The following is a 21608-nucleotide window of genomic DNA, read 5'->3' on the forward strand; positions in this document are numbered from 1 at the left end:
ACGACATCTTTGGCATATGAAAACGAGCGTACCTTGACATATAAGCTAATTATGCAGTGTAAAATGTCCTTGCTTACAGAATTAGAAATTTCAAGTTCAGCATCAGATAAAATGACATAATAAGAGGCTGGTACTTGAGGATCTTTAACTGAAATCATTACAACATGTTCATAGTCAATTAATTGTTTAGCCTCTCTTGCATTTTCTCTGAAATGGAATTCAGTTCTCTTGAATATGGCTTGTGCTTGAGCTGTAGGACTCCACAATCCGCCTCGACTCAAGCAGCTAATCAATACTTGTGATTTCTCTTCCCTGTCCTGTAGTCTACAGGCAGTAAGAATTGAAATGGCTTGCTGACTTTCGTTTGTTGTTTTGTGCTTTGAAGTTCTATGTTTTTTATGCAAGCTTTGCAAAACATATCCTCCTAAATATTGCATGGCAGCTAGTTCATTCTCAGACAAGGAAACAGTTGTGACAACATCTTTAGCAGAATTCTTTTTCAATTCTTCTTTGGCATGGCCCAGAAGAGTGTCTGCTAGCTTGGTGGCGAAGAGTGTTGCTGCTCTCTGGAGAAGTTCTTTGAAGTACTTCGAGGAGTTGAGCACAATTTCCCCATAAAACTTGGCATAGAAAGCTTCAGAATTTCCTTTGGAAATAAAGGAATCATATAGGTTTTGGACTGTTCTAAATTCCGAAGTAGTTTTTTCAAATTCAAGACAATAATCTTTGACTTCGTCTTTCAAGGACTTGTGGAAAACTTCACGTTGTACGATATTCTGTGCCGTGTCTTTCACGAGCTGGGCAAACACGTCATATTCTAACGCTGTCTCCTTCTTCTTTTTCGTCTTAATAGCTTGGTCCTGGTCTTTGTGTTTGGCAGCTATGTGTCTACTTAAGCCTTGCTTGCTTTTACAAATCTTCGTGCAAAACTGACATGTAACTCCTTCGTTTTGAACCTACAAGGGAACAACAGATACATACCTCAGCATTGCTATAAAAGCTTTCTTGCTTTGAAAATTACACTATCAATTATAGAATTATTTCAGGAATGTGCACTGACAACATTAGGACAGAAATAGCGAAAGCAATAAATAAATCTCTTTGAGTAAAACTTTAGCTTGCGTATAAGCTACCGGCCCTTGAATTCGCGTGAAGAATCGCGTACAAATCATAATAATTCCGCGAAATAAGCGTATATTTATACACTCACCTCCTCAACAACAGCTACTAAATAGTCCTCGAAGTCTTCATCTTCGTGTAAAGCTTCAAATATAGAATCAAAATCGTCTCCAAACAGAAAATCAGCACTTGAAGTCCCTACCGACGCAATGTTTGTTTGGTCTTGTGTGCAGGGTCGCGGTCACGTGACGGTACTTTCAACATAAAAACACGAACAATAGGCTCACTCTTAGAAGTTCGCCGGCTTTTCAAACCAGTCCCCCTCTACTAACTATGGTTGTGGTCAAAGGACGCAGCTTTTTTTGTCTCTAAAAATTGTTAATTTTTTTGGTAAATAATTTGGCGACAATCCATTACTATCACACTAATTTGCTCACCATAAAAAACTAATTTGCTCACCACAGTTCTTTTTTTCAACCTGTTACTTGAAATTTCTTTTGGCATGTCGACCTCAAGTTGAATACGAGGGAATTAAGCGTTCTCAAGAAAATGTTAAATATGAGCTCCACGGCTGGCAATATTAGAATAACAAAAGAAACAGAAACTCTATTATATTCCCTTCTCGTAATTAATTACTAGAGAACCATATTTACGCGACTTAATGAGTGAAAAACCGGTCAGCCGAACCTAACCGCAAAAAGTACAGTTTTCACACTTTTACAGTTTTGTTTCTCTCTGCTTTCAATTTTATTGACTTTAACTTAGATGAAGATTTTCTGAAGAATGCACTAAGCCTTGTAAATAAAGACCAGGTGGAAACCTTTCAGCACCTTTGAACGCAACCCCCTGGGGAAATTTGAAACAAGAATGTTGTTTCAACATTGCTCAGAACACGGCAGAAGTCTGAGAAACCCTGAAACTCGGTGTCTGATATATAATCTTGATTTGCTCAGCTTTATTTCGAAAGAATTATTTTACCATTCTTGCATGATCTCGATGCCTGCCAAAGCGGTTTGGCAAAATGAAAGCAAACTGTCAATGTGTTAAACAAAAATAAGAAACGAAATTTATCGATGAAGAAAATATTGCTGATTGACTTACATCTACGTATCCTGCACCAGAGGCATATCCTGTCACGGCTATGTCATAATTGACCATGTTTTTGCCATCAGCTGTTGTGGTAAATCCTACAGCACACCAACCGGTTGTTTTACAGGTCATCTTGAACATCAGTGTGCTGTTGCTGTAGGTCCATTCGAGTTTGAATGAGCCATCGGGAGACATGACACTTGCGTATTTTGGAGGAGCCATTGGAGTCGTAGGAGCCACCGATTCTTTTGTCGACATCATTGTTGCCGATGGTTGTATGGCTGTTGTTGATGGCAACGGCGGAGGTTCCTTCGCTAAAGAAATCAAGTTATATCTCCCATCCAATATTTTGGTCTTGTCGTGTTTTAACAAACCATTATTGTTCGCATCACTGGTGGCTTTCGAGGCGAATATCACTTTAACTTCGGTGGTATTCTGCAAAAAGGAAAAAAAATGAATAAAACAAAGGAAATATTGCAAAAAGATGGGTTTTCCTCAGTTTGGAAGGGGGTGGGGGGACGGGGTGGTAGGTGGTTTGAGAACAGATGCTGGGGATGAATCGTTCAATGGGGATCTGTTAGACATGTTCCCTAAGAATATCTTTCTTCCATATTTTCTGTAGAAAATTCTTTGGATAGGGTAGATGGGGGGGGGGGGTCTAAGATACTCGTTTTCTTCCCCCCTGAAGGATTTCCGCTGAAGGATTTCCGCCGCGAGCAACTCGGCTTTTCGGCATGAAAAGATGTCATATCGAGTTAAAACTAGAAAAGGCGAATTTAGAGCAGTGTTGTCATCTTTACGCTACTAAATCGTATCATTAATACCTTAAATTGGACGTCTTCAGCATCTCCCGTCTCAGCATCCCTGTAAAACTCCACAGTGGTTTTCCCACCAGCTTCAGAGGCTGATATGAGTTTGTAACTTTGTATTCCATCTTTTTTCGGTGGTCCCGGCCCTCGGCTCCAGTATTCCTGTAAAAACAAAGTGTAACCGCCTCAGGTTTACCATAAAGCGTCAAAGTGAAAAACACCACCGTTTATAATTTCAACCTAAATTTTTTATATAGAGAATTTGTCGATTGAGTATCGTAGAACCAAATCCAACGTACTCAGGGCAGCCAATCAGAAAAAGTAGGAGCGATGATAACTCAAAATAAACCATATATGGTCAGCTACAAGCGCAAGCGCGGGAAAAAAAAAGCGAGTGTCCGAGTCATGATCGGTTTTAATTTTGCATCTGATTAGTTGAAAGGGTAGCGGAAGTAATCTACACCAGTCACGTACAGATCATTTCCTAGAAAATTAACCAACAGTGAGTGACGGGGAAACTTGTTTGCCTAACAAAGCTTAATTTTAAGATTAGGAATATCGTAAGTCGACTGTCGCCTAGCAACATTCTTCACAACAATTTCATGAGAACAACTGAAGGACACGGTCACGATAACTCACACCTACGGTGAAATCACCAGACTGAGAGCGTGAAAGACGAGAAGATAATATTTTATCACGAGATTTCGTACTCCATTTCTTCAGGTTTTAATAATAATAATAATAATAATAATTTACATTTATATAGCGCAGACCTCCATTTGAATACATGCAGTCGTGCATTACAATATTGTAAGATAAAATTATGGCAAAAGTAACTGAGATATAAGAGGCAATACTCTACGTTTAGGTGATCATGACAGAGAACTATATACTAAGTATGTTAAATGTACTGTGTATATATGTGTGTGACACGTCCAGGCATTCAAGCATTCTGCACATTCCTGTGGTCAACCAAGTCGTGGGTGTCTGAACGGTAAATATCTGTAGAATGATTATTCGCTTTTTTTTAGTCTGACATTTTATTGGAATGGAATCTATGCATCTATTATCATTGCCTTGGAAGAAAGGAAGGAAATACATCTCAGACGACAATTTTTTACTGGGTTGTGGTCAAGTGACGCAGCTTCTTTTGTCTCTAAAAAATGTTTATTTTTTTGGTAAATAATTTGGCGACAATCCATTACTATCACACTAATTTGCTCACCATAAAAAAACTAATTTGCTCACCATAGTTTTTTTTTTTCAACCTGTTACTTGAAATTTCTTTTGGCACGACTACCTCAAGTTGAATACGAGGGAATTATGCGTTCTTAAGAGGATGTTAAATATGAGCTCCACCGCTGGCAATATTAGAATAACAAAAGAAACAGAAACTGTATTGTATTCCCTTCTCGTAATTAATTACTAGAGAACCATATTTACGCGACTTAATGAGTGAAAAACCGGTCAGCCGAACCTAACAGCAAAAAGTACAGTTTTCACACTTTTACAGTTTTGTTTCTCTCTGCTTTCAATTTTATTGACTCTAACTTAGACGAAGATTTTCTGAAGAATGCACTAAGCCTTGTAAATAAAGACCAGGTGGAAACCTTTCAGCACCTTTGAACGCAACCTTTTGGGGAGATATGAAACAAGAATGTTGTTTCAACATTGCTCAGAACACGGCAGAAGTCTGAGAAACCCTGAAATTCGGTGTTTGATATATAATCTTGATTTGCTCGGCTTTATTTCGAAAGAATTATTTTACCATTCTTGCATGATCTCGATGCCTGCCAAAATGGTTTGGCAAAATGAAAGCAAACTGTCAATGTGTTAAACAAAAATAAGAAACGAAATTTATCGATGAAGAAAATATTGGAGATTGGCTTACATCTACGTATCCTGCACCAGAGGCATATCCTGTCACGGCTATGTCATAACTGACCATGTTTCTGCCATCAGCTGTTTCACTAAACGCCACCGCGCAGTAACCGGTTGTTTCACAAGCAAGAGTGAAAATCAACTTGCTGTTGTTATATCTCCATTGCAGCTTATAAGCGCCGTCTGGAGATTCTAGGGTGGTTTTCGAGGTTGCGCTGATCTCACTAAAAGCGAGTGAGGCCAAAGCAAGTGTTACAAAAGCAAAGAAGGCCATGTTCCACCCTTCGTTTGCCTTACGTGAAGATGAAATCTTCGGGCAAGTACGCTCAGGTTACGAAAGTAATGATTATTGATCTCACAGATGTATTTACAATAGCAATGGGAATACGTCACAATGACGTTTGTTGGATCGGGAACGTCGTAAACTTTCCAATCTTACTGTGTCATTTGGCAGCGATGACCAAACTAATCTAGAATTTCTATGCATGATAAACGCATGTCTTTTTTGTCATTGAAGATTTTCATATTTTCCTTATATTTTGGGTGTGAAATTTTCTGGCATCATGCATGTTAAATGAACTGTGGATATGTGTGTGACACGTCGATGCACGCAAGCATTCTGCATATTACTGTGGTCAACCAAGTCGTGGGTGTCTGAAGGGTAAATATATGTATAATGATTAATCGCTTTTTCTTAGTCTGACATTTTATTGGAATGGAATCTATGCATCTATTATCATTGCCTTGGAAGACAGGAAGGAAATATATCTCAGACGACAATTTTTTACTGGGTTGTGGTCAAATGACGCACCTTTTTTTGTCTCTAAAAGAATGTTAATTTTTTGGTAAATAATTTGGCCACAATCCATTACTATCACACTAATTTGCTCACCATAAAAAAACTAATTTGCTCACCATAGCTTTTTTTTTCAACCTGTTACTTGAAATGTCTTTTTGCATGACAAGTTGAATAGTAGGAAATTATGTGTTCTTAAGAAAATGTTAAATATGAGCTCCACGGCTGGCAATATTAGAATAACAAAAGAAACAGAAACTGTATTATATTCCCTTCTCGTAATTAATTACTTGGGAACCATATTTACGCGACTTAATGAGTGAAAAACCGGTCAGCCGAACCTAACAGCAAAAAGTACAGTTTTCACAATTTTACAGTTTTGTTTCTCTCTTCTTTCAATTTTATTAGATGAAGATTTTTTGAAGAATGCACTAAGCCTTGTAAATAAAGACCAGGTGGGAAACTTTCAGCACCTTTGAACGCAACCCCCTGGGGAGATATGAAACAAGAATGTTGTTTCAACATTGCTCAGAACACGGCAGAAGTCTGAGAAACCCTGAAATTCGGTGTCTGATATATAATCTTGATTTGCTCGGCTTTATTTCGAAAGAATTATTTTACCATTCTTGCATGATCTCGATGCCTGCCAAAGCGGTTTGGCAAAATGAAAGCAAACTGTCAATGTGTTAAACAAAAATAAGAAACGAAATTTATCGATGAAAAAAATATTGCAGAATGACTTACATCTACGTATCCTGCACCAGAGGCATATCCTGTCACGGCTATGTAATAACTGACCATGTTTCTGCCATCGGCTGTTTCACTAAACGCCACCGCGCAATAACCGGTTGTTTCACAAGCAAGAGTCCCAGATATTTTTCATGTAACAAACCGCATGAAAATGATCTACTGCCAAGAGCAGGATAATCAAGTGATTATCTCGTGTTATTGCGAACCATGCATTGACAGGAGGCATTACCAGATTTCTCTTGATTTGAGACACTTTCTTAACCTTTTGAACGCGGTATTTTTGATATCAGCTTCGTAATAATAATACGCAGCCCTCACCAATTCGCAAATAGTTACATTCGCTTTCATGACCATGTAGCATTTCGTTTGCACATTCTTTGAACAACTTTGCATGAGTGAACTTTCTGTAAGGATCGAATTTAAGATCGGAGCCTCTACTCAGCTTTTCTCAAGCATCATTACTACTTATGTCTTCCAGATCAATTGCATCAGCAGAGAGGTTGGCATTGATCTTAATTTTTCTCTCTCTTGCTGTGATTTCAGCTACTGTTCATCGATGTCTTTGTCTTTTGATTTGGCCTCCCATGGTCCTAATTACGAAATTCGTCGCAGGACATCCACAGACCACAAACCATCGTGTGATTTCTGAGGGACATTGTGGAGTTGTACTTCGGAGGTGTAGAAGGGTTTGTAGCGTCTTTTGACCGTAATTTTCATATCTTAAATTTCGTCTAGACAGCATCGAGCGATTTTACTCAACACTAATCAATACACGAGTCTTCGGCGCTGGCTAGATGAGGGGAAACGAACCATGGCGAGATGCATCAAAGTTATTTCCCTCGGACTACACGTACACGATTTCCGCGAGAAACTCTAATCTCTAGGTAATGCAAACGGACAAAAATACGCAGCTCTCAGTTGGCTCGTCAACTCAGTTTGTAGAGTACTGCACCGGTATCGCAGAGGTCATGGGTTCAACTCCTGTACAGGCCTTAATTTTTTTCAGGCTTCATTTTCACCACTGCCTAAGTAGTTTTCAAACGAGTCTCATCCAAGAATTTGCACTCTGAATTCCATCTTAAGATTGAAAAATAGTTTGTGAACGATTGGGGACAAATTCATCATTATGAGCTCGTTTTCCGTCACTGAGCAACTGTTCATAACCACAGCTGTAAGGTTGCCTGTTAATAAATGTCAGCAGTTCAAGAAGAGATCCTCTCTTCGATTTCACTTTATCTTTGTGTTTTCTAAAAATAACTGCTTTTGTGGAGCTATCCTCAGTAAAAGATTATTATTTGATGGTGGCGAGAGATTTAGATTGAAAGAGTGCATGTCTTTGGGGTAGTACAAATCTGTATTCTTTGAGACTAAAAACTGGCTTTGATTTTGAGTTTTTCATTTTACGTGCTCCAACTAGTCTGACTATCCCATCCGTTGATGTAATTCAAGGTCGGATACTTTAATTATAATATGATTGTAATTTTTTTTACGGTAGGTTCTGCACCAAATAAGGACATGATTTTTTTTCAAAGGTATATAAAGAAACTTGAAATATAGCCTCGTCGAGGATGCTTCCTATAGCTTGCAACGATTTCTATGTGCTCCTTAATTTCTGACTAACGAAACATTTCTTGATAAGAGTACAATTGGCAGACAGTCAAACCGAAAAGGACCTCCACTCAAATAAGCTTGAAAGCTGTCATTCAAGCATTTTAGCCTTAAAGCAACCTTTCATTCCTACCTGTGGCATTGTTCATTTATAAATGGTTATGTTCACTTCAAGTTATGAGAGCGATCATGTTTTTTAAGAACAAAGGCGTGCTTCTCTTGAGTTGGCTCTGCTTATGCTTGCCAAGCGTGCAAGGTAATTTTCTGTGTGCAATTTCTTTACTTTTGCGATGTATTCCAATGCGGTCTTTAACTGCTTTTCTCGATTGCTACGTTTTCTGGGACATCTTCAATGTTCTTTCCTCTTAAAAAACAAATGCCACTCCCGCTTATTAATGAGCTAAAAAAAATTGACAAATAGAATTTTTATCTTTTGGGGCCATGATTAGGGATGGTAAACCCATGGCTGATTTAATTTTGTAAATCAACTTATTTTTGTAGAAGGAAGGACCAATACGTTCGTCTCAGTGGAATGCTTGTGATTCCACCTTTCATTTCTTTCGATATGCCCCAATCTCAATCAGAGTAACAAATTTCTACCGGGTTTATCGGTAGAATATCACGTCTCACCACCTTGAGTTCTATTAAAATATTCAAAATTTAGTTTTCAAGCTTTGAATTGACAAAGATATATATGACCAAGAGACTGATCATGGGTCTGATGGGTGGGGCACAATTGGGAAGAACTCGAGCATAAAGCTCTGTATGGAAAAAGAGGAAATACTTGCAAAAAAACTCGTTTCCACCACTGTGAACCGAGCTTTTTCTTTATCAAAACGTCTGAAACGTTTAAATATCTCAAATTATCGACAAAGTTTACTTTTTTTTCTCCGGTAAATTCCGCAAGGTCTTGGGACTGATCTATGCAATTTGATCAGCCCACGCGAAATTGGCGTTGGCTAGCAGACTTTTTGCGCATGCTAGACCAGGGATATTTGCCTTCAATGGAACGAGATATTCAGTGGAGTGGAGTTATGAGTAAATTTAAGTTCGAAAAAGAAGGATGCAGCCCTACCCAAGTAAATTTTATTTGTACTTCCAATTTGCGCCCGAAAGTTTAGTTTCATGCTTCGTTATCCGTTCTATTACTATACAAGATTTTCGATTTTTAATCCAATTCAGCTATGACACACTTTTTAGATGATATATGGTGCCATCAACTCTGACTGTTGGAATAGAACAAGGTTTGAAAACTGCTCTGAGTTAGCGCTTTTCTATCGAGGCAATTTGACCACTACTAGCCCAGACCAAATGAAATCTGAATCTTTTGATTAAGGAATACGCCGTACATCCACGGAATACATCAACCTTTTGTGCAAATTAGATTTTTGTCACAGTGAAAGTTTCGACATTAATCATTCACCGATGAGTTGGTTGGCTATACTCCACTCTACTCCAAACTTTGAGATGACAGTTGAAATTAAAGGACCAGATTACCTTATTGCGATTAACGTATAGAATTCAGTCGTCATTTCATCGATCCTTACTCAGCAGATCACTGTTGATCAGTGACGTGAGTGGTTCTGAGGATGCATTATTCTTAAAAAAAAAATGTTCCTCACTTTTTTGAACTTATTTACTTATGGCAAGGGAAAACTGTAACCACCTATTGAGCATTTTGGTCAGACAAGTGTGGCAATTTGATGAAGGTACGCCTACAAGCCATAAAGAGCCTCGCACGTCGTTCACCTTTCGACATCAAACGCTGCTCGAGTCTCATTGGTCTGTACGTAATGAAGGGTTAGCTATTTTCCATTTAACAAATGGTAAACACCACAGCGTACACTATTGAGTTATGGATGCACGCGGGAGGTTGCTAAGCACGAAAGAAGCGTAAGAGTCTCTAGCTTCTTGAGTGCTTAGCAAACCTCCCAAGTGGATCCATAACTCAATAGTGTACGCTTTGGTGTTTACCATTTGTTAAATAACATAACATTGATACATTGTAGCTTAAGAGTTCCCTTTTATTTAACAAATCTTACGTGACCAGAAAAAACAAGCGCGCGCGGAAAAATAGTCTTTGCATTTGCTCACGTCAGCAGCGTACACCCATCGGCAAATGGGGGACGCTAAATTGACCAATCAGAGCGCGCGCTTTACTTTGGTTATGTTATAAAAATACTTATCCTTAGCAGACTTAACAGGCAGGGAAAGACAAATTCTGCAAAAAGGTCAGCATGTTGCTTTTTTTTTAAAATAAAACTCGCTTTTCAGGCAATTTGATTCTTTTCACGCTGAGTTCTCATTGTTTCCTTTTTTTTGACCGCCCTTTTCATTTTTTTTGGTTTTTGTTCAAGATACCCAATTTGGCGTAAAGAAAACTGATGAATTTTCACCCTTTTTTTTGTACCCTCTTACAGAAGTGGCTTGCGTTTGATTCCCTTCATAGACCACTCTTTAGAGAACACAATGATGTCAGCTTTCAAAGCAACCTTTCCAGGGGCGTAGCCAGGATTTTTCCGTAGGTACGCACAGTTTTCCATCTCACCTGTTCACCCCCCCCCCCCCCCAAAAAAAAAGATCAAAGTCATTTTCGATTCACGTGTCTTTTATTTCAAATCGCGCGCGCAAGAGTCTTAATTAAATACAGATTAACCTATTTTTCTGTCTTATTTTTCTTTGAGTGAGCATGTGCGAGCGGCATTGTATATTTGAAATATATTTTTTATTTATTTTTTATTTTATTTATTTATTTATTTATTTATTTTTTATTATTATTTTCAGGTACGCAATTGCGTATTTGCGTACAGGTAGCTACGCCCCTGCCTTTCGCCTGTCAAGAATTTTAACTTTGCCTTATGCAAGGTAATTTGAAGTTATTAAGGGGAGGGGGATATCAAGGCGAAGGTTAGCCCGCGTTAGGCTCTCGCTCAGTGGAGACAGGTAAAAGAAATGGAGCAAGCACTGGAAAGAAAAGGTGGGCTCCTCTTGACAACTACTAATTCACTTTTCTCCATTCACCGGGGGTAAAAATGACTAACATAACGAAGAACCCTGTTTCTATCCTCCAATTTTTCTATGTTAGCTAAGGAAAGGACGACAAGTAGACAAATTGATTTTTCTTAAGTAACATTTGATTACCAGGTTTTACGTTTCACTGACACGGCCTGAATCCAAATACACTTGCCAGATTTTGAATTTTACGATCATAGAATGTAAGCTTCACTGGAAGTTACAGCAAATCACCAACCGTGCTTTTGACAGCCAAACATTCTACTTCTGGAGGAAATGCTGCTCCAGAATGTAATGGTATAGTGAGCTGGATAGAGGTAATTTGAAACTGTGTAAGAATGAATACATACAACTGAACAAAGCACGCAGTAATAAATGGTTACTTTTAACTTACAGAGAAGAACGATCTGACGAAAATAGCATGCCATTTCGTGCCATTTTAATGCCGCAACTGACTTAGCTACACGTACTGCTAAATTAGCCAAAAATGTTCTAACAAAAGACTTGGATAACTCGATGCGCTGATACTTATCAAATAATAAAATATTGAATTTTCAAGTATGCAGTTCTGCCGTCTCTCTTGTGACACCTGTAGGTCTTAAAACTATATTTATATCAATTAAATTTTTTCAATAGTTCATCACCACCTCTGGCTTTAGAATATGTGTCAAGGAAGTATTTGTCAATCGCTTTGATCCACTAACTGTATCATATGCAGTTCTAGCAGGTAAAATCCGGTACGGTGTCCTTGATTTTAATCATGGGGTGTGGTCCCTTTCCGGACGCATTTCTTAGGACACTTGCTTTCTTTCCCTCCACCCCCCTTCATTATTCCTTTTTAGGATTTTATAAGCACCGCCTGGCGATGAAGAACAAGGAAGAGATAGAAATGATGCGAATTAATTTTGTTAGTGTCTTGTAAGTGGTATTGTAAATAACTGTGTCTTGGAGTGTAAGTTAGTGGCATCACGAGCAAGCGAATAAGCAAGCCAAGGAAAAACAAACAAGCAAATTAGCACCCCCCCAAAAAAATAAACAAGCAAACAAGCAAACGAAAGAGCATGCAAAAGATAATAACACCTAACCTAAGCAAGCAAATCATGCTAGAACAAAAAGCATGTACAAGCTACAATATTTTCTTAAAGAGAAAATGTGATTGAAATGAATTTGTTCAACTTTCTTCAACAGACATATGCCAGGCGGGATGGGCGTACTATAAGGGACACTGCTACAGAAGAATTTCTTCCTGTGATTCCTGGAGTGGCAGCCAGGTAACATGCGCCACTCTGGGGGCTAATCTTCCCAGCATTCACAGTCAGGAAGAAAATGTGTACATACAGAGTCTACATGGTAGTGATCACTCGTGGCTTGGCCTTTCTGACCAGAACACTGAAGGAACATTTTTGTGGAGTGATGGATCACAGTTTAATTTCCATTACTGGGCGAGCCATCAGCCAAATAATTTTCACGATGAGGACTGCGTCCATACTCTTGGTTTCCTAAAAAGTCATAAGTATAGATGGAACGATGTAAATTGCTCAGACTGTCATAAATTCACTTGTAAGAAAGGTAGGTCTACCGTATGTTGGGGAATTTCTTTTTATTTAGAGCAAAGTTCTGCGACAAAAGAGAGGAACACGTACAATCTCCTGGGTTTTATAACGCATGGGATTTAATAACATTATTCGAATAGTAGACGGCTGTGCCCGGAAAAGGGGCTTTACTGTCGCTTTCCTCAAGGGTTGTCCGGGGTCATTCTCTCTAAGGAAAAAAAAATTGAAATCTAGAAGCTGTGATGTAATTCCAGCATTGAGGCCAACAAAATGAGTGGTGTTTACAATAATTTATTAGTGAAGTCAAATGCCTTGCAAATCCCCAATTTGTTTTGTTTTATTTTGTTTTTTTCTTTGTATAAAAATTTTGGCTGTCTTTTTGCCAAAACATAATTGAAAAATATTTTCACATGGAGAACATAAATCCAAGGTGCGCTCGTACCTCTTACCTCATAACCTTGCTTTTCCCGGTTTAATTTCAAATTTACATCTGAGTATAACAAAAACAAGTATGAGAATATGTTTTCAAGCCAAATGGAGATTAACGTGTTTTGTTTCGCGTTAACAAAGATACCCCATGGATTATAATCAGGAATATCATTTTTCAAAATATGCTATAGTTGCTAAACATAGTTTGCTAATAGTGTTCAAATAGAATTCTGATAAAATGACTTTTTGACTGAGAAGTAGAGACCTTCCCCGAACAGTAACACAGTTCCCTTTACGTTCTTTCGTTAGCAAACCAAATGCAATCTTTGCCAAATGGTACTAAAAATTAACTCTAGAAGTGATGCTAAAAATTCAAATATTCTGTTTACATTAAACCTCGTAGACTACAATGAATGCAAGGACTTTGCTTACAGCTGTCCAGTTAACGCCACTTGTGTGAACAATGTTGGTTCTTACTCTTGCCAATGTCCAGCTGGATTTCGCTTTAACCGAAGAAATTGCACAGGTTAATGAATTATATATGGCAAGGGATTATAAACCGTTTATACTCTCTTGTTTTTAGCTAAAGCCTTCAAAAATGTTTTGTAGTTATAATTTTAGATATGAAATCAGCCAGGTTTTCAGGTTATGTAATAGCTAGAGTATTGAGACTGGTTGTTGTTATTTCATGTTATCTCTACTTTAATTAGTCAATTGTAATGAAATAAAAGTAATACTAATAATAATAGGTAGACCTCGTAGTTTGGTAAGTAGATGAAGTAAGAGGCGTAATTATGTTCATCTAGCTTTTATTAGAGATATTTTAGGTTAGCTTTCAGCCTTTCAAGTTTGCAAGGAAACATTTGGCCATTTTATTCCTTTGGTCTTGCGTTGTAAATTTGTATTGCAAATTGGTAGCGCGTAATGTCACATGACAATAAATTGAGATATTTTATTGAACAGACGTTGACGAGTGCAGCTCGGGTTCATCTTCATGTCATGCTCAAAGCCAATGTGTGAATGTTCCTGGTTCGTATGAATGCATCTGTTTGCCAGGATACGCAGGGGATGGAAAAGCTAAATGTGAAGGTAACTGAGTATCGGCATTAGAAGGCTCTTCCTTCCTCGCTTCAAGGCGTAGAGTCTTAAACCTACCATTTTTCTAAGACGTAAGTTTTCGTTTTACCATGGCTAACTGGCTTGTGACAATCTTATGATCCTTTTCACGTTGACCGAATCAGTATCTGCTAAAATATCTCAAAGTGAGCTGGTATAGTATCAAACTAAGGTCAGAATAAATCACTCGGCCATTAACGTTTTACTTTGAATTTTTCTTTTGCATGTTTTTGTATTTCCATGGTATGATGGTTTGGGTTTATAGTAACGTATTACATCTAGACACGAGAATGCTCTGTCTCGAAGTCTCGGCCCTTGTTTTTCTTTCTCATGCCATACTCCTGAGTGGGAGGGCGAAACACTGAGCTTGGCTCGTTTGTCATCACATTGAGTCAAATATTTCCTGTCCGGCCCCGCCCAACTGAGCAAATTGGCATTTTATTATTTGACTACTGCTTTTGCCTTTGTTACTCTTTCTCACTTGCGAGGCCTTACGCTGGACTGTGCAGCTTTTTCCGGCCCTTCTAGCGCCATCACCTACGGCTGTTACTGTAAACTGTAAACTGTATTTATTAAGAAAAACATTGCAGTTAAAAAACTGAATTGCGTCTCTTTACAAGTAAGAAATAAGAAATGATCTATAACTACTACTATAATAAAATTACAAAGACGACTACTCTTAAAAATCACTGAAATGCTTCCCTCGCACTCTTAACAATGAATGAATTTCCAAATCTATTTGTCTTTACAAGAGGCGTGACAAACCTCCTCTGCCTTCTCAGCTCATATGAAATAGAAACTGAGGGACGCAGTAGGCTGGTAATCTTACTACGTGGATCATTAACAATAGACTTAAACAGATGTTCTGCTAAATTTTCCTGGTGGGCCCTGATGGATTCGAGCCCTGCTAGCTGAAGGGCGTCCGAGTAGTGCACCCTTGGAAAATTGCATGAGAGGGCCCTCCTTTGCACACTTTCAAGCTCGACTTGAAGATACTTTGGTAAACTGTAATGGAAAACAGGAAAAGCGTAGTCTAGTGAAGACTTAATACATGCGCAAAAATATGTTACAAGATCTGAAGTAGGAACATGTGCACGCTTAAGTTGAATAAGAAAATACAGTTTCTTAGACGCTTTCTTAACAAGTTCTTCTATATGGTCGTTCCACGTTAACGTATCATTAATTGTCAAACCGAGTAACTTTGTGCTCTGTATGGTTTGGATAGGAGATCCGTCTGTGCAGACCCAAGGGAGTTGCAGTGGATCACGACTGAAGGATATAACTAATTCTTTAGATTTCTCGCCATTAAGCTGGCACAAATTTTCCTTGGACCAGTCGTAGATCGCTTCTACTGCTTCTTGTGACTTGCTCTGTTGGCCTTTAGGTATGCACCCTGATACCATAGTACGGCCCTCATATCCCACGCACACAGGGATTTTTATCATGATGGTTTTCAGTAATAGCTCTCACGGGGCCGTATACGGTCCATGAGAAGACTTTTTTCTGCCTCGTTTAGCTCTATCCTACTTACGTTTCTCTATTTCCGACAGCTCCACGCCTGACAGCAACAAGCTCTTGCGTGTTGTCCACCTCAAACAGTACGTCTGGTTACATCAGAATAACTCAAGCTGGCTCGCAATATAACAATAATATGGATTGCAGATGGAATTTTTCCTCCAATGCAGTCGTAGAACTTGTCTTCTCCAGTTTTCGTACTGAATCGTCTGCTGATTTCGTGTCTGTGTACGATGGCGGGTCGGTGTCTTCGCCTCTGATAAGAAAAATGAGTGGATCTTCTCTCCCGCCACCTATTATAAGTTCTTCTAATAATCTCTACGTAAAGTTTTCGTCTGATGGCTCAAATACGTACGACGGTTTTGAAGCAGTATATCGAGGTAAAGCTATCAAAAGGTGGCCCAAGATGTTTTGATAATTCAAAAACTAGTCGGAGCGAGACGATTTCCTCCTAGAAACACCCTTAGTTTTCAGCCTTATGTGCTCGAAACTCGATAGACAAGTTCTGTGAACACTATTTCTATAGGAATTTTTTTCTGCAAAGTTTGGCAGAAGAGTTAATCGCGCTAGTTACTGTTCAGAGTCATTTGATTTTTTTATAACGTAAGGTGGCTTCAGGCTGTAGACCTTAATTTCCCTACATCTTACTCTATCTTGCAAAAATACGACTCTATTGTATTGCAGTTTCATATGTTATGTTAGTACATGCAGATGCTTTAATAACAGCTGAAAGAACAACGTCAGTTACCTCAAGTTATTTATCAACCTGCTACTTATTCTCTCACTTCTGTTATCAGTTCTTACGGCTGGATCCATACGTATCAGTGGAAACAAAGCCATTGGAAGGGTTGAGGTTTACTATGATGGCCAGTGGGGTACGATTTGTGACGATGCGTGGGATATCAACGATGCTAACGTAGTATGCAGGCAGCTTGGCTACACACGAGCTAATCGAGCTTACAGTGGCGCCACCCACGGCCAAGGTACTGGTCCGATTTGGATGGACGACCTGGCATGCTCAGGCAGTGAGTCTCATGTATATGACTGTAGACATCGTGGATGGGGAAACCATGATTGTACACACAGTAGGGACGCCAGTGTGGAGTGTTCCTTGCCAGTCCGTTTGGTGAATGGTGGCGCTAGCTATGGCCGCGTGGAGGTCTATCACAATGGGCAGTGGGGCACGGTCTGTGATGATAGTTGGCATATGAATGATGCTAATGTGGTTTGCCGTCAGCTTGGGTTTCCCAGCGCATCATCAGCTCTTCATAACGCGCGATACGGTCAGGGACTTGATCCCATCTGGATGGATGACGTAAATTGTCTAGGAGGAGAAGCTTCTCTATTGAGCTGTGCACATAATGGCTGGGGAAACGAAAACTGTGGCCATTCTGAGGATGCTAGCGTAATCTGTAACACTTAGAAAACTCCGAAAACATCTTGCATTTTACTAGCTATAATTGCTGAAACTAGTTACATTATTATAGTGTGTAAAAGAGAAATATCACTTTGGAATGAGTGAAACTTAAATTTAGAGTTAAAAATCAAAAGCTCTCTACAAGTAGGAAGAGATCACATTTACTTTGAGTCACTCATACTTTGCCTTCTACGTTTCGGAACCTAATTTCTTTGGTAAATGTAAAGTTAGAAACAAATAAAACGTGACGTATCTAAATATTAGCAGAGGTTCTGCCGAAGGCAAAACATCGTCCTGTTGATTGATCTAGTATGGTTTGTAAATAGAAACCTCATTAAGTAGGCTTTCATTTCGCGTTTTCAATTTTACAAATTTTGTAAACAACTTCAAGTTTTCGAATGAACAAATTCAGGTAGCTGGTAACACTTATCCTGGTTACTCAACAGGGCCCAGGTGCATAAAACTTATGCCACACTTAAGTAGGCTTGCATAGCAATGCAAAGGGAAGGGGAGGGAGCCAAAACAAAATGCATGCAGACACAGGTTATTTTTTCTGACTACCTCTCACCATCCCTTAAGCTAATTTAAGTGTGGCTTTAGTTTTATACACCTGGACTCAGGCTCCCAGCTTCACAGACACAAAAGTAAAACCTTTAAGCCAGCACGACTTTCACACTTGGAACTACTGGACGAAAGAATTCCATACTGGTCACATGCCCCTGACCTGGATTTAGTTGAAATGACAATTTAAGAATGTCACTGGATTTCATTATAATCTATTTTCATAGAACACATAGTAGTTTGTATTAATGAACATAAAGGAGATGAATATCAGAAAAATGTAAAACTGACCACATCATATTTTTGACCAAAGCTATGTCAATACCATTTGATCTGTTACAGTAGGGCTTCTAGTAATACAAAAATAATATTAAAAACTCATTGTACTATAATTTAGTTGAAAAAAAGTTATATTCAGTCAAATTCAAAGTCTTCGCAGCCATCCTCTATCAATGGATACTGCAAATTAACAAGAGCTGAGCACAGTTGGCATAGCTTGTCAGCATGGCACTTCAAAAATGCTGGGATGAAGCCAAGGATGCGAAAACTCTTAAGTCTTGCATTTGCACACTCTACGTGGATGCGACATCGAGCTATTGATTTTGTCGCCCGTGCCTCACTCTCTGCAAACTTTCCATTGTTGAGAAATGGTGGTATGTTCACTGAAACACCTCTTGGAACTACATCGCTGATGAGAAAACCTTTGTCTGCCAGAACAAGATCACCAGCACTCAAATGTTTACAAAACCCAGACTCTTTAACCATGACCTTGTCACTGACTGAGCCAGGAAAAAGATCACTAACATAGGTTATAACTCCATTTGGGGCAACCCCTATAATGACTTTGAAAGAGTTCTGGAATATGTAGCATTCTGCTGGGACATGAGCTTAGGTGCAGCAATTTCAATGTCTGTACAATCAATCACAATGCGGCAACTGCTGTACTCAGTGAAAGAGGATGGCAAACACATCTTGTTCTTTTCTCTAGATGGCACGGTTGTCATGATGTCTTTGAACAGGAGAGAATGCAGAACATGGACAAAAGTTAGTACTATGTTAGCAACAGTTGCAACACTGCATGAAAACAACTGGGCTAAATGTAGATTGGTATAATTTTGTTTCAGTTTCATCAGAGTGATAAATATCTGGTACTCAAGTGTGATCGCCTCAACCTTCCATCCAGCATAATAGTTTATTTCACCCTTGAATCTTGAAACATATCCCACAACAATATCAAAAACATCCTTAGTGGGTAGACCTGTCTCCATCCGTATCACCTCAGGGCTCAAGCTCTTAGCAGAGTAGTGTGCACTATAGTAACTTGACATTTCCTTGTGTTTAGCAAGTTCTGTTGAAGTCATGTCAAGCTCTATTGACAGCAGAGCTTCTTTGGAACTTGTCTTTTCCTCTTGTGAGCATTCAGTGGAACATGGTTCAGAGTTCTCTTTAATCTCTTCAAGTACAGATGCTACAGTTGGTAATTTCGTGGGCTCGGCAGACACTTTCCGTTTTTTCTTGGGGATAGGTGTACTGGGAGGTGTCGGTCCTGTACCTGGCAGCAAGTCCAAACTATCAAACAGCTTGTACCTGTTTCTGTCACTGATGGTTGGCATATTTTCTTTTCGCCCATCTTTAAAGTGACAACTGCAAAGTCGCGAATGTTTGCTGGGCTTTCTATCTCCTCTCCTATAACAGAAAAAGACAGAAGCAGTTACTATACTTGCGCTTAAAAAACCCAAAATTTAGTTGGTCACATGCTTAACCTTGTAGTCTAAGACGTGAATGCGAAGCGAGTATTTCTCTGAGTTTGTTACTTAATACTAGTTAGTGTAAAAGCTTTGATACTCACAACTATCATATAGTTTTTTAGTAACTAAATAATCTTAGATCAAGACTGAAGACAAGGAAAGGCAAAGCCGCGAGAAAACAAATAAGACAAGAAAGAGAAACAGCTAATCGTGAATCAGTTTGAGATAAAAAAAAAAACAGCTATTTCTAATCGATGGTACAGCATCGAAATATATATTTTTCGAAAAATACTCACCTTAATCAGAGAATGTTTAGAAATACATTTGATGATAAAAATTAACGGTAAAAAACTACGACGTTTCGAAGTCTGCATGACCTCATTATCAAGTAAAATGTTAAAACTGATGTAAAATTGTAGCTCAGAGATTATATACAAATAAAATGTGATAACTTCATTAGAATAATGAGCGTTCATTGTTATTGGTGTCAGATCGTGCAGTATATGTTTAAATAAATACTTTTGCACGTATTGAGTCAGACTGCGTGTTTAACTTTGGTTTTTGTTCGCGAATGAACTGGGACCTCTTATGGCAAACGTTTTCCTGTGCTCCATTGAAGAACAACTGGATCGCAACAACAAGTTACCAAGTTTCTACAAAAGGTACGTCGATGACACATTAGCCACGATGCCAAATATTCAAGCCGCAACAGCTTTCCTTTCAACATTGAACGAATGCCATCCTGCCATACAGTTCACAATGGAAATTGCTGAAAACAACAAGCTTCCATTCCTCGGTATGATGATTGAGAAAAACGGTTGCCACCTGACAACAAGCGTATATCATAAACCAACTGATACAGGACTGCTCTTACATTACCAGAGCCATGTCGATCAGCGTTACAAAAGATCTCTGCTGAATACAATGCTGAACCGAGCTTACCGCCTGTCATCAACGAAAGAATCTTTTACGAAGGAATGCCAGCATCTCAAGCGGATGTTTACTAAGCTTAAGTACCCAGTGAAACTCATCAACTCAGCTATCGCCTGGTACACGAGTTCTACGATCCAAAGCCGTCACGAAACCCCAACTGAACTTGACGCGGCTACACAAAAACCTGTCAGAATAACTTTACCATTTAAAGACCAAAAATCGGCCGACACAGTAAGACATCAGCTGAAAGATCTTGGCCGGAAAATCGGAACTGACCTACAACCAGTTTTCACGAGTCGTAAGATCGAGGGAAAGCTCAAGATACAAGAAGAGAAGCCCGCTTTAATTAACCACCAATGCGTTGTTTACACTTTTAAATGTGATTCGTGCGATGCGGATTATATCGGTTATACCACACGCCATCTTCATCAACGCATAGAAGAACATAAAGCCTCTGTCATTGGCAAGCATCTGAGGGAGGCCCACGGTGTAGCGTCCGCTGGCCTGGGGAAAATGTTTTCCGTTCTCAAGAAATGCCGCGGGAAAATGGACTGCCTAATCCACGAAATGTTATTCATTCGCGAACAAAAACCAAAGTTAAACACGCAGTCTGACTCAATACGTGCAAAAGTATTTATTTAAACATATACTGCACGATCTGACACCAATAACAATGAACGCTCATTATTCTAATGAAGTTATCACATTTTATTTGTATATAATCTCTGAGCTACAATTTTACATCAGTTTTAACATAATACTCACCTTACAAATGATATCCACTTATCATAGAGTGTTTTATGTTTTTTCTGGTCTGGAAACGAAAAGAATCGGCAGCAGTGGCTTTCAGATGTGTGATTGCAATCTGGATGAAAACACTGGCCCATCGCAAACTTCGTCTCCGTGGCGTTTTGACTCGAATTATTGCTCACCAGGTGCTTTTGTCCGCTTATTATACTCTTCAATAGTAAGGCCAAAGGTTATCTTGATTCTCTTTATCTTATTTCTATTATTGGAGGATAAAATGCGCTATTATAGCTCTTAAAGTGCTCGAGGTCAACGACAATGTGTCACGCTAAGGACGCCATATTGGTTTGTTTAGACCACAGAATTCCGGTGCTATGGAAACGTGACGTAAGCACTTTAGCACTCTATACTAGAGATGACTAAGTATCACAAAGGTTTTTTTTAATAGATAACAACTTTCTTTCATCCTTCAATTATTCTTAGGGGCCTTCCTACTGCGTATGAAATTTGTATTCGATATCCTTC

General features: G+C 38.9%; 1 protein-coding gene and 1 pseudogene across 2 annotated transcripts in view; one reads left to right on the forward strand and one right to left on the reverse strand.

Annotated features, from left to right (window-relative positions):
• LOC148743370 (uncharacterized) overlaps positions 1–1580 on the reverse strand; it is a 2250-nt pseudogene extending 670 nt beyond the window's left edge. Inside the window, exons 1-2 of the transcript XR_015989050.1 lie at positions 1211–1580; positions 1–956 (exon numbers count right to left, since the gene is read on the reverse strand). The exon at positions 1–956 is cut by the window's left edge and continues 670 nt beyond it. The product of XR_015989050.1 is annotated as an uncharacterized LOC148743370 (transcript). The remainder of the gene's footprint in view (positions 957–1210) is intronic.
• Positions 1581–9259: 7679 nt separating this feature from the next.
• Positions 9260–17328, forward strand: LOC148743371 (uncharacterized). Its single transcript, XM_088751053.1, has 9 exons — positions 9260–9296; positions 10837–10862; positions 11265–11381; positions 11701–11791; positions 12253–12633; positions 13450–13572; positions 14010–14135; positions 15713–16057; positions 16475–17328. Exons 1-9 carry the CDS (start codon positions 9260–9262, stop codon positions 17098–17100), a joined length of 1872 nt encoding a protein of 623 aa, XP_088607179.1. The 3' UTR covers positions 17101–17328.
• The last annotated feature ends 4280 nt before the right edge of the window (positions 17329–21608 follow it).

Source organism: Stylophora pistillata, chromosome 1 (genome assembly GCF_964205215.1).
Source record: "Stylophora pistillata chromosome 1, jaStyPist1.2, whole genome shotgun sequence".
Taxonomy (NCBI): Eukaryota; Metazoa; Cnidaria; class Anthozoa; order Scleractinia; family Pocilloporidae; genus Stylophora; species Stylophora pistillata.